The sequence below is a fragment of the Pelobates fuscus genome, chromosome 1 (assembly GCF_036172605.1).
Source record: "Pelobates fuscus isolate aPelFus1 chromosome 1, aPelFus1.pri, whole genome shotgun sequence".
NCBI classification, from domain to species: Eukaryota; Metazoa; Chordata; class Amphibia; order Anura; family Pelobatidae; genus Pelobates; species Pelobates fuscus.
Window position 1 is genome coordinate 91438228 of NC_086317.1, and position 15849 is coordinate 91454076.

A 15849-nucleotide genomic window follows, 5' to 3' on the forward strand; every position below is an offset into this window, starting at 1 on the left:
ATCAGGGGGCTAGGGATCGGGGAGACCTGTGTGGTTTTCCTTATCTTCCCCCACGTCACCAGTGTTTGAGTCACTGGGTTCCCTGTTCCCCCGTCATTGTGACGTCTCGATCCTCCTTGCCACACTGCTGCCTCAAGTTTAGCTTTCGAGTCTCCTCTGTCCAAAGTCACCCATAGTTTTGGGGAGTCGTTGGAGTGCCATTCTAGAATGCGCTGCATCGTGGTTGCTTGATGGTATCGTTGGAAATCTGGGAGTGCCAGCCCTCCTTCTCGTCTAGGTAGGCATAGAATTTCGTGTCGTAGTCTGGATGTTTCTCCCCTCCAGACGTACCGTATGATAGCCGATTTTAGGGTGGAAAAGAAGATAGGCGGTGGTGCCAGCGGGATTGTTTGAAACAGATAGAGGATTCTCGGTAGTACATTCATTTTAAGTACGGCAATTCGACCATGCCATGTAATGTGCGGATATCTCCAATTGTCGAGATCTCTGGTTACCTGTTGGAGGATGTGTGCGAAATTATATCGGTACAGCTCTTGGGGGTTCGTAGTTATCCAGACACCGAGGTATTTCATCTTCCCTACGCACCATCGGAACGGGAAGGTGGCTCCCATGTCTGTATATTCTCCTGTTGGGAAGGTCAAGTTGAGTACCTCACATTTTGAAAGGTTCAGCTTGAACCCCGATATTCTCCCAAATTTTTCAAATTCCAGGAGTAGGCATGGGATCGTGATCCGTGGGTTAGATATAAAAAAAAGGAGGTCATCCGCGTAAGCGGCTACCTTGTGCTCTGTGTCCTTCCATGTGTATCCCGTGATATCTGGGTTCTGTCGGATCGCCTGTAGCAACGGCTCCAGTGTCATTGCGAATAAGAGTGGTGACAGGGGACATCCCTGTCTCGTTCCGTTGTTTATCGCAAAGCTAGGTGTCAGGGCCCCATTCACTCGGACCGTTGCTCGGGGCGAATCGTACAGCGCCGATATCCATGTCAGCATGTTTTGTCCGAGTCCCATGGCTCGCAGCGTGTCCAGCATGTATGACCAGTTGACGCGGTCAAAAGCTTTTTCAGCATCTGTGGAAAGTAGGAAAATCTTATCCCGTGACTCCCGGGCTCTGTGTTGTATAGAGAAGAGGCGTAGGGTGCTGTCACGGGCCTCTCTCCCTGGTATGAACCCCGTCTGATCCGCGTGGATCAGACTCGGTAGCACACGTTGTATCCTGGTTGCGAGTACTTTAGTGAGTAGTTTCGTGTCTACGTTTAATAGGGATATTGGACGGTAACTGCTGCACTGTTCGGGGTCTTTTCCGGGCTTGAGTAACACTGTGATGGTAGCTGTCAGAGATTCTGGTCCAAATCGTTGCCCCTCGGTGATGGTGTTGACCGCAGTCGTCAGTCTCGGCAGGAGGATGGAAGAAAAGCGTTTGTAATATCCTGTGGAGAAGCCGTCAGGTCCTGGAGCTTTGCCCAATTTGGTGCGCTTCAGGGCCGCCGTCATCTCCTCGATACTAACCGGGTCGTCCAGTATGTTAGCTGCCTCCCTTGTCACTGTTCGGCTTACGGTGTTACGCAGGTAGTCGTGTATAGATGTGTTGTTATTTTGCGTCGGTGGCATAACTCCGGGGCCAGGTAGGTTGTATAAGGTGTGGTAAAATCGACGGAATTCCTTTGCGATGTCGTCTGGGTGTTGGGATGAATTCCCTGTCGGTAGTCGTATCTTGTGCACCCGTGTGCGGGGGGTGTCGCCTTTCAGGATGCGGGCCAGGTATTTGCCACCTTTGTTTGCGTGGATATAAAAAAAATTTTTTGAGCGTTGTAGAGATCGGTGGTGTCTTTTCGTGATTAGGTCCCTGAGTCGGTGTCGGGCCTCTGTTAAGTCCCTTTGTACGTCGGCACTTTGAGTTTCTTTGTGTTGGAGTTCCAACCTCGAGATGGTAGCATATAGGTCCGTCATTTCCCTCAGGATTGCCTTTTTCTTGCGTGAGGCGATTTTGATGAGTGTGCCACGTATGGTGCACTTGTGGGCTTCCCACAGTGTGATTGGTGAAATGTCCGCCACATCATTTTCTTGAAAGTATAGGTCGAGAGCTTGCGTAATTTCCCCTTTCACCTCCGGGTCCTGGAGCAGGGACTCGTTTAAGCGCCAAGTCCATTGTGCCGGCTTGAACATCGGCGATTCCAGTTCCACTGTCACCGGGCCATGGTCAGACCATGTAGCGGGTTCTATGGTGGCCTTCCGTAATCTGGGCAATCCTTCCTGTTGAAGTAACAGGTAGTCAATTCGCGAGTAGCGTCCATGGAGTGCGGAGTAATGAGTGTAGTCTTTAGTATCTGGGTTGAGCGTTCTCCAACAGTCTACTAGCCCCAGGTCGTCCATCGACTTACGTATTGAGTGAAGGCTAGATCGTGGTATATGGCTGTGCCCTGTGGAGGTGTCTATGTGGGGTTCTAGGGGGGTGTTAAGGTCCCCCCCCAGGATGAGTGAGCCCTCGGAGAATTCCCGCAGCTTGTTCAATGTTCTTCGGATGAAGCGTGCCTGGTTCTTATTGGGCACATAGATGGATGCTAAGGTGTAAAGCTTGCCTGCAATGGTGCCTTTGAGGAAGAGAAATCTCCCTTGTGTGCCTGTCATCTTACCTAGTTCTTTAAAGTCCAGTTCGGCTGCGAGTAGTATTGCAACTCCGGCTCTGCGGGCCGTGGGGTGATTGCCAAAGGAGTTGTTAGGGAAGTGTTGGTTTCGGAGTTTGGGTGCGGAGCCCTCAAGGAAATGGGTCTCTTGGAGCATTGCCACTGAGATCCGTTTCGTATGTAATTCCCGCAGTAGGTGAGTGCGTCGTTCTGGGACGTTTAGGCCCCGACAGTTGAGAGTCATGACATTGAGCGGGGCACCGAGGTACGCCATATGCACACCACCGAGGTAGCCCGGTCGCGCGGAGACACCAGTACCTGTCTTTTAGCTATTGTTATCAGTAGGCCTAATCGTGTCTCCGTATAGTTTCCCGGGGTTCTATGTGTTGCGCGTGCGTGGTGTAGCAGGTTATGTCGTGTTACTCCTTTGCGTGTATTGTAGTCCCTGGCTATATCTGTGTAGCAATAATTCGTGGGTCTCTCGAGTGTGCGGACTTTTACGTGTTATCTGGGTAGGAGATGTTGGGATTAGGTAGGGTGCCGGGTTCGGTGAGCCCACCCGCCCGTGGGCCGCACCGCAGGGCAAGGGAGAGGTAGACGCCGGTGTGTTAAGTGTGGAGTGTAAGGTGTAAGGTGGGTGTAGTGGGAAGGTTAAGAAAATGGGGTTGTTAGGTCCCCAGATAGAGGTGATCCCCACAGTGGGAAGGGAGAGTGGTCACCTCGGTCCCCCTTCAGGAGAAGGGGGGTATAGTCGTGCGACGGCAGGAGTTGCCTAGGCCCACTCCAGTAACCAGACCAGGAGTTGGGGTCCCGGGGAGCTCCGCCGTTGTATTCTATGCACGGCCTGTCGTAGGGGTAGGCGGCCTCGCCCCGATCCGATACGGATCCAAAGTATGTGTGTGGTATGTGGTTCGTATCAACTAACTCCCCACCGCCAGCATCACAGCCTAGTGCTGTGAGGAACACATGGCATGGTATGGAACAAAGAAAACATGAATAGCAACATATAAACATTTCAACATAGCAATATTATTAAACATGTGGCATAATTCAAGTCACTTCCCCTCCCCGTCTCCCCTCCACCCATCCCACATCTATCCCCGCAATGGATGTACATTTAACGAGTATCAGGCAATGCGTATAAGGTACAATCAATGGTATCACCTCCACGTGTGTCTGTATAAGTAATAAGTAGCATTATTCCTCGACATTGTTGTAGTCATATACCCCCTAGAGCCCCTCTCCCCCCCTTACATCATGTTGCGGGGTGTAGCATGCGGTATAGGTACATGTCCCTGCTAGTATACCCTGGTATTACAGATGTTGCAACAGAATGAGTGTGTGCATAACCTTTGAAATGTGAGCTGTGTGCGGCCTATGTGTAGGTAACATGACTTTAAGCGTGTCAGTAAGTTGAACACCTAATGTTGTGTGAGTGTGGACGTGACACCCTGTACCGTAAGTCCATCGTGAGCATCTTTCGATTAGACGGTGCAGTGTGGGGGTTCAGAGTTTTGTTCAATGCAGAGGTGTGCGGTTCTCACAACGGAGTCCTGTTTTGTAGGGTTAGAAACAGTCACACGTGCATGGGGCCGTTCTTCCTGGTGTATCTGCTTTCCAGGGGCTGGTTCGGTGCACCATTCAACAAGTGTGTCGCAGTGTCCATATTTTCCGTAGTTGGTGGGTTCTGTGTCCTTTGGTCTGAGAGTTGGTATTGAACGTGTTCTCACTTATGTCCGTGTGGGCATATAACGATTACCACCCATATCCAGCGAGTTGGCGCAACGAAGGGAAATTGTGACCTGTCTTTGTGAGGGGTAGTCCCCTAGGGTTCCAATGTCCGCGGCTAGTCCATAAATTTCAAGGGGGTGGTGGGTACGTGGGTATCCAGGGGAATGCAGAATTTGGGATGGGTATTTAGGGAGGCGGTGAGCATACTCATTATTCTGGTGCCTCTGGGTTGTTGCGTCTGCGTCTCGCTAGGCCCCGGGGCGAACCACCTCCACGCCTCCGTGGCGCTCCCCTTTGAGGTTGGGGTCTCCCTCCCAATGGGCCCAGGACCCAGTCCGGGATCGAGATGTTCGGTAAGTCCATTTCCTCGAGGAATCTGGGGATCTCTTCTGGCCACCGAATGGAGGCCCAGCCATTCTGGTGTCTGGCCATCAAGGCAAATGGGAAACCCCATCTATAGGCGATATTTCGTTCTTGTAAGGCTGCCGTGACGGGTTTTAAAGCCCTCCTGGCCTCTAAGGTGATGGGCGAGAGGTCGTTAAATATTGAGACCAGTGCCCCTCGATGGTTCCAGGTAGGTTGAGCTCTAGCTGCTTTCATGATGGCTTCTTTGTCACGGAACGAGCTGAGGCAGCATATGATATCCCTTGGGCTGTCCTCTAGGGATCTGGGGCGCAATGCTCTGTGTGCACGGTCGTATTTGAAGGTGTGAGGAGCTTGCTCACCCATGATCAGACGGAAGAGATCATTCAGGGTGTGTTCGACATTTTCCTCTCCTTCAGCTTCAGGGACTCCACGTACTCTGATATTGCTCCTCCGTCCCCTGTTGTCTAAGTCTTCCACTGTCCTCCTCATGTGCAACAGCATTTCTCCCTGGCGTGCAAGGGCTGTGTCAGTTGCCTGCAGTCTTGTGGATTGGGCCTCCTGTGTGTGCTCAATAGTCTGAATGCGGCCTGCTTGTGCTGCAACCTCTGATCTGATACCTGCAATTTCCGCACGTAAAGCATCTTGTATGGATGTGGTGTGAATTAAGAGGTCTGCCTTAGTCACCATTGCTGCAGCCATCGAGCGGATCTCTTCCCCAAGCCCATCCAGGGTAGTGCCACGCGGTCCGCTCGTGGGGGGTGATGTCGGCGCCATATTGGATCCGCACGCTTCCCCACTTACTTCGGTGTGGGTTTGGAGGAAGCCGTCCATCGGTCCGTGAGTGTGTCCGGACTGGGAGCCCCTCGGGGTCTGAGGGGTATCGGTGCGGCGATTTCGTCCCATGTGTGCCGTTTATTGCTAGTTTTAAGGCTGTGTTTTGTGCTGGCGGAGCGGAGCTCACTCTCTATGCGTCCATCTCGGTCAGAGCTCAGGCCACGCCCCATCATTTTGCAATTTCAATAGGAATTGGCACTTTCAAAATGTAAATGGTTACACCCCCTAGGCTTTCAAGCAGAGATCCAGTTACTTCCTGGTTTGTTTAGCTCAGGAGGCAAGCAAGTGTCCAGAGCACCTGCCTTGCAAAGATTTCTCATTGGGAAGTCTGTAATTGGCCAGATACAGAAAGTCTGGGCAGGGTTAGAAGTAGAGGGCTTGCAAAGGATGCAGACAAGAGATCTACAGCTTTTTTGCAAACAGTTTTTAGGTGTACCACTGATTAAAAAGAATACGTAATTAAATGCATGCATATTTTCCTTTGAAATATGTATACTAAAGAGTGATTTTTACTTTTGTTTTGTATTTGGGCAGTGGAGTGCTTTCATGTTTTTTTTTTTTTTTTTAAAAAGCATGTATATGGCTTAAGGATCCTATTACATGCCAAAAGTAGGAATGAGTTTTTATAATTGTTTGCACATGCTTCATTACAAAAATTAAATCTATTTCCTTTCAAAACGTTCTGACGGTGGTGGCACCTCTGAGCAGCAGGTTCAGGTAAATAAATATTACCTTTGCCTTCCCTCCGGCCACCGGACTATAAGCAGAAGATGTCACCGATGGGTTCTCTGCAAGTTTGCAAAGTCCCCAGACGTTGACAGATCTGCTTTAAGATCAATATCTGTCGTCAAAAATCCATACAACTGGACAGTTCTGGACTGCTAACAAAAAGTGCTTAGATGGTACCATGACTTTAAATGATTCCCTGACTAGTGAAATTATTTCTTATAATCCATTGTAAATTAATGAATTCAAATGTATTATTCTGTATTTCTTAACATACATTGGAGATACGGTTAGATATGTGGCCTTTCTGCGTATGTTTGGCCATTGTGTGTAGAATTTTCCGTCTTCTGACATTTTCATTAATATTATTAATTTACTTATGCGCAACAATGTAATTTGTCAACGAGAGTATCATGTATTTAATGTTGCCCAATACATGATATGTTGGAATATGTTTTTTATTGGTTAAGTTTATTAATGTCTTTTGTGCTTTCATCACAGAGGCTTTCGGTTTCCAGCCATACGAAACTTCAAGGCAAAGACACGGAGCGGCAGTTAGACTTTCCAGGTAAAGTGTTGCTATGGCATTGAGTAATAAAAACACGGAAATCGCTGACTTTCACTTGAATTGTGCCAAAAGAAACCTCTTTCTTTTCTTTTGTACTTGTTAAGTTGTGCGTGTCTGGATAAGATCCAGATTCTATTTTTAAAATTGGCTCAATAAGAAAAGGGAAAAAAAAAAACAACCCAAAAGGGCTTTATAAAGTCCGGATGCAGCTATTTTGGGACCACATTCATCGTCCTGAATAGGATTAATTCAGTCTACACTGGCGCTTTTTTTAACGTCCAGGCCACGTCCCTCTACAGCTAAAATGAGCTTCCTCTTCTTTGTTTTGATTTTTCCTGGTATGCGTAAGATCTACTATTTACAATATAATATTTGTGTGCCTAAGATAAAAAGAAATAACTGTTTTGAATACCTAACCGTTTCTAAAATAACAGCGTGTCGATGATGACGGTGTATAGTTAATTTTAGAAGCAGAGATATTCCTTATCTCGAAAGTCTATAAAATATTCAGCGAGCAAGCGTGCTATTTAATTATTTGCAACAGGTCTGTCTAGGAGATCGATTGGCTTGGTCAATGTCTGGCTATAAAGTGTCCATTGCTGACTGCCAGATGAAGGACACAAAGCTGTTAAATATAATAGAAATCACTGGAGACCCAACAATATTGGCCCTCCGTACAAGGGATGCTTTGTACACATCCCATTGAAACAACAGTGATGTAATGTATCCAACAGAGGCTGCACTGTTCACACAGGACTAAGGGATGGGAAAAATTGCTCTGGTGTTTCTGGGAAGTCATCCTGAATCCAGTTCAAAGTGTCTCGGTCACAGCTGCACAATGCAAGTTATTTGTTCAGCGAGTTAAGAACTCAAAACATGTTCCTTCTCAGCTATAAATCCCATCAGTGGTAGATCCTGTTACATGTAGAATCACATGGGTGTAAATGTACACAGTGTGGCATTTCCTAAGATCTTGTATTATTGCAGTACCTATATGTGTAGGGTTTTTGGCGATCCCCGTTCTGTCCTGTGTAAATTTCTAAATTTCCAGTTCTTTCTGGTTAAGCAAAAACAAAGTGCTGTTATGGTGGACTGCATTAGTTTGCATTATGTAGATAATACTTTCAACAATTGTGCAAAAATATCATAAAAGAGAAAATGTATATATTTTAAAACCCTAAAAAATGCTCTCCTTGCACAGACAAGTGCAGCATACAGAAAACTACCAGACCAGGAAGGGACTCTACCAATCAGCAAAAACAATATAATCATAATAAAATATATTTAACCTTTGGTTGAGTTATACCTTAAAATAATAATCCTTGCCTTTTTGTCCTCAGTAAAATTGAAAGACCATGGAGAAGACTTCACTCCAGAAAGATATCCTGTTAAGAGTCCCTCTCTGGAGTCTCTTAACACGCATTCCCCTATCAGTTTTGGAACTAGAAATACATCCCTTTCTCTAGACACCTGGGTTCCACACAGTAAAATCAGGTAAGATTTACAACAACAAAAATGCACAATGAGCCATAATGGTTTTGTTGAAAATCTATCATTGAAAAGTCAGATTTCAACTAGGAATTAATCATCTGACCATCAGGGGAGGGTGGATAGGAGCCTGGAGAGTCACATCACTATGTAAGTAGCTGCTCCATCTTTTTGTCACTAATGGATGAAATATAGAACTGATAGGATGCGAATGGTGGTAAACAGTTTGCCAATTTACTGTAGGATTGTACCAGGGGACTCCTGTCACCAAAACCTCTGCAGAATGTTGTAACGGCAATAGTGCTTAGTGTACCCCTTTAAGTGCATTGGAAGAGAAGTGAAGGTGAACCCAAAAAAAACACAATCACAATGCTGTTCTTTACTGTGCAGGTTTGTAAACCTGTCCCATAGGTGCTTATCTCCCTTCTTACTGTCCCATAGGTGCTTATCTCCCTTCTTACTGTCCCATAGGTGCTTATCTCCCTTCTTACTGTCCCATAGGTGCTTATCTCCCTTCTTACTGGCCCATAGGTGCTTATCTCCCTTCTTACTGTCCCATAGGTGCTTATCTCCCTTCTTACTGTCCCATAGGTGCTTATCTCCCTTCTTACTGTCCCATAGGTGCCTATCTCCCTTCTTACTGGCCCATAGGTGCTTATCTCCCTTCTTACTGTCCCATAGGTGCTTATCTCCCTTCTTACTGTCCCATAGGTGCTTATCTCCCTTCTTACTGGCCCATAGGTGCTTATCTCCCTTCTTACTGTCCCATAGGTGCTTATCTCCCTTCTTACTGTCCCATAGGTGCTTATCTCCCTTCTTACTGTCCCATAGGTGCTTATCTCCCTTCTTACTGTCCCATAGGTGCTTATCTCCCTTCTTACTGGCCCATAGGTGCTTATCTCCCTTCTTACTGGCCCATAGGTGCTTATCTCCCTTCTTACTGGCCCATAGGTGCTTATCTCCCTTCTTACTGGCCCATAGGTGCTTATCTCCCTTCTTACTGGCCCATAGGTGCTTATCTCCCTTCTTACTGGCCCATAGGTGCTTATCTCCCTTCTTACTGTCCCATAGGTGCTTATCTCCCTTCTTACTGTCCCATAGGTGCTTATCTCCCTTCTTACTGTCCCATAGGTGCTTATCTCCCTTCTTACTGTCCCATAGGTGCTTATCTCCCTTCTTACTGGCCCATAGGTGCTTATCTCCCTTCTTACTGGCCCATAGGTGCTTATCTCCCTTCTTACTGGCCCATAGGTGCTTATCTCCCTTCTTACTGGCCCATAGGTGCTTATCTCCCTTCTTACTGTCCCATAGGTGCTTATCTCCCTTCTTACTGTCCCATAGGTGCTTATCTCCCTTCTTACTGTCCCATAGGTGCTTATCTCCCTTCTTACTGTCCCATAGGTGCTTATCTCCCTTCTTACTGTCCCATAGGTGCTTATCTCCCTTCTTACTGTCCCATAGGTGCTTATCTCCCTTCTTACTGGCCCATAGGTGCTTATCTCCCTTCTTACTGGCCCATAGGTGCTTATCTCCCTTCTTACTGGCCCATAGGTGCTTATCTCCCTTCTTACTGCAATCCTGATGAGATGAAACATGAGTGAAATAAGTGCAGGAACCAAATAACCGAGAAATACAATTCTTAGAATTGTGGATAGAAACCCTTAGATGTACAGGTTTCACAGTAACAGCCGGTATCCATATGCTTGCCTATGTGAACCAAAACAATGCTAGCCATCCCAAAGCCAGAATATAAAATAGTATCTATTAAACCGGTATGTCTGGTATTCGATACCGGCTTAATCACCATTTTATGATCATGGTTTCTTCCATGTTATTCTAGGGAGAAAATACAACATGAGGCTAGCTATGAACTGTGGTCTGCTTTGCGAAAATGAAAATTTAAGGGAAATCTAATCTACCACTTGAATTAGAGGGGTAGCATAACTTGGCTGTTATTTTGTTATATAGCACAGTGTTGTGCCATGTAGTGTATTATATAGCACTGTACTATTCTGTGTTGTGTTATATAGCACAGTGCTGTGCCATGTAGTGTATTATATAGCACTGTGCTATTCTGTGTTGTGTTGTGTTATGCTTTGTATTGTGTAATGGTATGCTTTGTATTATGCAGATTGGTGTTATGTACTTCGATGTTGTGCTGTGTAGAATGTTATATAGCTCAGTGTTTTTCTATTTTTTGATTACTTAGCTGTGTGTTATGCTTGTTTATGTTTTTTCTTGCATAGGTAAGTCACAGCTGTGTTGAGTTTAAGAAAATTATTTTATAGTACATGGTGTCTCTTTATGTCCGTGTTCCTAAACATTGTGGTCTTCTGCTCCCTATCAAATGTTTACTTTCGTTTTCTCAATGGGACAAAAATCTCTGAACTTAATATGTCTTTCAACCGCTCTCCCCCCTAAAAGTATACCATGAAGATAAAATCTTTGAGGATCAAACAATGTCACAAAAAGATGAGGAACAAAACAAAAAAAAATCCAGACTTGGCAAACCTACATCAATTCCCTTGATGCGGACTTATATGAAAAACGAAAAAAACTATTTGAACATACAAACTGGTACAGTGGAGCCTCGGAATTCGAACTTAATCCATTCCAGAAGGCTGTTCGAGTTCCGATGTGTTCGGGAACCGAATCAACATTTCCCATAGGAATTAATGGAAATTTGATTAATCCGTTCCAGGCATATCATGCACCAGGTGTGATCATGTACATGTACATGAAGTACATCCAATCCTTCCTGACTACTGTATCGCCAACATGCAGTCACTACAGTACTTGTGTTCACTTTAACAAAGAAATGTGCCAGCCACCTGAAAGCCTAACGTGGAACAGCGGTGTCCCAAAAGATTGCTCCCCTGCACTTACACAGAGGCCACTGCAAAGAGCGACCACCACAGCAAGGGCACTGCCCATCGAAGTGAAAAGAAAAGAGCAGCTCGTCCACCGTATCCATCAACCTCTCCAGAATACTGCCTGACTATTGATACTCATGTAGAACCAGCAGGTGACACTGATTAAGATTACCAACGAGATTACCATAGAGGTGAATGCTGTGTGATGTGTTCGGGTACCGAGGCTCGTTCACGTACCGAAACATTTTTAACGCAAAATTTTAGTTCAAATTCCGAGGTTCCACTGTATTTGCGAAGACCACCCATTGCATAATTAATGCACTCTAACTTAACCCCTTAAGGACACATGACATGTGTGACATGTCATGATTCCCTTTTATTCCAGAAGTTTGGCCCTTAAGGGTTTAAAAGAGTGAGTTTTTGGGCGTACTGTGGCTTTTGGGACTTTCTTTGTTTAAATGAGTCTCTTCTATGACGACTGCTGTTCTCAATATTTAATAACAATATTTTACATTGTTGAATGGTATTGAAAGCCTCAGTACAAAATAGTTTGCAATAAATTATTTTGGCCATGGGTACAAAAATAGAAACCAGATCCATGACCACTTATCCTTTGAAAATCCAAAGCAAAACTCACTAGTCCATAAAATAAAATGTTTGCTGGCCTTTCCCCTGCCCTGATGCTCAGTGGTAAGTTGTTCACCATTTACGTAAAATAGCACTATAATAATTTAATAGCCAGGCTTTTAATTACCATAATGTAATCTTATGTTTTATTCTTCTCCCCATGATTTGCTGCATGGGCTGTTTCTTGGTTGATTTCCTTGTTATACGTTATGTGTACAACATTCCCATTTAAATTCTTAGAACACTATATATAAAATATAATAATTACATGAAAAACTGAACAGAAATAAAAAAAGAATGGAAAAAATGCATAACAATATCATGTTTGAGGATTAAAACACATCTTTGTAAATTGTATTAGTTTCTAATGCCTAATTTAAACCGTGATAGAAATGTGATTAGTTTGTAAATCCTAAAATGATTATGAAACACAAAAAAAGAAAAAACATGCCTTTTGAAGAAAAAGCAAGCAAGGTTATCCTGTCTCACGACTTTAAGACTTGCGTCTATAAATGCTAAAGATAAATGTACTGGATGTTTATTTACAGCAACCATTTGGTTCAGATTTTTCTGTGGTGTAAAAATTTCAACTTGGAGCATCTCCTTAGGGAATGCTGACATTCTTCTGATGGAATAGTAATGTTGTCTGGTTCTTAAACACGTGAGCATGAGTTTCATCAATCAATATTTTACACGTTAACAAAGCTGTTGTCTCTTCCATTGACGTGCATCCTGCTTCTTTTAAAAAGAAACAATCATTTCATTTATCGGGGCATGCTTAACTGGCACGTTGGGGATTTAAAAGAATCTCAGAATTCCTACAAAAATACTTCCTTCTATTCTGCTTCTCCTAGAGGATTTGAAGGTTTATTTTGCTTTCTTGCAAAGTCCAGAAATTGTTAAATACTACCATTATTTTGTTTTATTATATTTCCTCCCAGGAAATATGAAATAGAACAATCCCTTCACTTCTATTCAGTCTCATGTCTACCCCTTCATATACGCACTTGTCAAGTCATTATGGATTCTAAACTGTGTGTTCTTTTTATTGTTTCATATGGAGAATGGTTAATTATCAATAGTATATTGTTCTGACGGCAGACATGTCAGTCTTAAAAATATATACAATAAACATCTCAAGATTAATTTAAAAAATAAATCAAAAGACATCAGGTCCACGCTTGACTGCTGACTCATTCGATCACCAAATCCTGTTACCCTTCCATTCCCAATAACTAACGCAACACTATGTTAAGTAGGTAAGGGCAACAGCCACAGCTTTATTTAAACCAGTACAACCAAATACTGTCAGCTACAACCAAATTCAGGCTGCGACTCTTCAAGCCTGTCCGGGCATTATTCATTTACCAAACTTGCTGGCTCAGGAAACCCGCCATCGCAGACGCCCACCCCTACTATGGGGAGGGGGGATTTGTCCACCAAAGCCAGCACCTGTCTCCTTCTAGTTCAACATGATGAATCACCAATCCACGCAAGCGTTGTACAAATCATGATATTGTCATTTTGAAGCAACATCTACCTTGTCGTACCCCTTTGGCGTTGTGCACACTTGACCCAGGTAATGACCACTAGTGTGGATTAGCAGAATCAGCAGTATAACTGGTTCCATTCATACCGCTGAAATGATCACTCCAAATCACTCCAGATAACTCCAACGCAACCCCCCGATCTCACACTACCTAACCTTGACCTGGTGATGAGAAATCCCAAGATTTTGGTCATACGACCTCTGTCTGCCTGACCCAGCTGCCCAATAAATAAAAGAATGCCCAAGGATCCAAACATATAGAGAATAATTAGAAATAAAGAAATCAACCGAACATTAACCATACCCAGGCATCTACCAAAGGTGTGGACGAACATAAAGTCGAAACCTGTTCTATTCCCAACGACCCAGTCGCTGAATGGAAGAGTTTGACAGACCTAACTTGCTTGCCTGCATAGTCAGACCAATGCGGAATGAATGAGTTGAGTATCAATATCATCCACTTCTAACGAGCGCAACACCAACATAAACATTCTTGTGAATGGATAAGAATCGGCCCATATGCATGCAACAAAAAGGAACCCGCAGCACTGGGACGAACCTCCAAATAATGGTAGCTTCAATCCTAATCACTCTACCATTATCTGTTTGATCAGTATTAGATCACTAAATCAAAAATTACACCTTTTTTTCACACTTAAGAACATCCTTCCTACAAAGGGGTTACTGAGCTCTAGAACTTGGAGCCACCAATCTGCCGACCCATAGAGCTGAAGAAAAACACACTGAAAAGGCCACCCGGAACAGGATTGCCTCAAATGGGGGAACGTAAATAGCAGGCAGGATCCCACCTATGTCTACCAGCAAGTGCACAAATACAGGACGCCTACCGACTTACCATCAGTGCAATCCCTGTTGATCAACAAATGCTTTAGTCACATCTTCCCATCCCATGAAGGGCATCAAAATTGGAAGAGCTGACATAACCTGTTTAACTGACACGTATGTCCCACGATGCCACAAGTCAGAAGAAAGGCTACAGTGGATGACAACCTACTTTCTGAAGACGCGTTTTAGTATATATAATATAGAATGGCCGATTGTTTAAAGTGCTCTGGAGCATTTTGGTGTGAGGGTGTGGGGACTATTGAAAATAGAAGATGGCGGGGGCGGGGCTTGGCTCTGGAGCAGAGAAGTCGCATGGCGCTTGAGCTCCCGCATCTTGAGCTGAATTTTGGGGTTAATCCCGCACACACCAAAGATATTTCCCCACTGAGGGGCTCTGGGGTCCCCCGACAAAACAAGCTACAGCTTCGGCTGCCTGACGCCCGCCGAGGAGCCAAGTTTGGGACTGAGGCCTGCTGGGGACAGCGCTGGGGAGAGACGGCCGCTCTCCTCGAGATTGCTCCCTTGGTCTGGATCGGCGGTTCCCCCAACCTCCCCCCCCCCCTTTGGACCGGGGGGGATATCCCGGTCCCCACTGGGCTCCCTGTGCCACACTTACCCTGCACTAGCCCTTAGCAGGCTCCCAGGAACACCCTAACCTCGGAGCGCGAAAATCCTAAAATGGCGGCTAAACCCCCGCCGAACGAGCAAATCATGCGCCCTACTTTACAGCCTCACAGTGGCTCCACACAATCCTATTTATGCTCCCTGGAGGACATCTTCCGGAGATTCTGGGCGAGAATCCAAAAACGCACCCTGACTGGGCTGACATCGCAGCAGGAGGACCGGAGCAGCTACAAGCAGACAGGAAACAGGAGACCTCCCCAGAGCAATCCTGCGTTAGCTACACACCCTCAATCTACCGACTGCCAGCCTGAGATGAGAGCCTCAAAGCATTACTCACAGCGGCTGAGGATCCACACCACCAGGCCCCCAGTACACCCCAGAGGGAGACGGGACTTGACCATCATGGAAGCTCAGGGCTGGAGGGGAACCCCGCTCCGGCGCAACCCTGCACTCTTTCCTCTGAAAAACCCGACCTGTACCTCCTTTCTACCACCTGTGGGGATCGGTTAACTCAGACACTGAGACTGCTACCAAGGGGCATGTAAGCAGCTGGCGGAAGCCATAAGCACCATACTTCCTAACATTTATTCAGTTATAGCACTACTGCTCTCAGATAGTGCAGGGCCTTGTTGATACTCGAGACACCAGTGGATAACTCCTGTTGTAGTTCTAGTCTGGATTCCTCATGATTGTACTCTTACTCTCATGTCTGCATATTCCTGTTATTTTAAAAGCTTGTAATGACCCAGACATGTATGTTAAGCCTGTAATTTACCATTTATTCATTATCAAAAAAAAAAAAAGTGCAGTCCTCTCTTGATATTTCATAATGTTGTCGCATCCATGTCATAATTCATCTTGTGAAATGTTTTTGCTCATCTGAATGTCCAAACATGCACCACAAAAATAAAGAATTATAAAAAAAAAAAAAAAAGAAAATAGAAGATGGCATTCTGTTTAAAGTGACAGGGACTGTTACTTATTATATTTTTAT

At 45.1% G+C, this 15849-nt stretch overlaps 1 protein-coding gene across 4 annotated transcripts in view; it reads left to right on the forward strand.

Moving 5' to 3' along the window:
* The window catches only part of SPECC1 (sperm antigen with calponin homology and coiled-coil domains 1), a 454997-nt gene that overhangs the window by 340226 nt on the left and 98922 nt on the right, over positions 1-15849 (forward strand). For all 4 annotated transcript variants that reach the window (XM_063450042.1, XM_063450041.1, XM_063450043.1 and 1 more), the window contains 2 exons: positions 6782-6848; positions 8189-8342. In XM_063450042.1, the coding sequence (XP_063306112.1) occupies positions 6782-6848; positions 8189-8342 (221 nt within the window). The remainder of the gene's footprint in view (positions 1-6781; positions 6849-8188; positions 8343-15849) is intronic.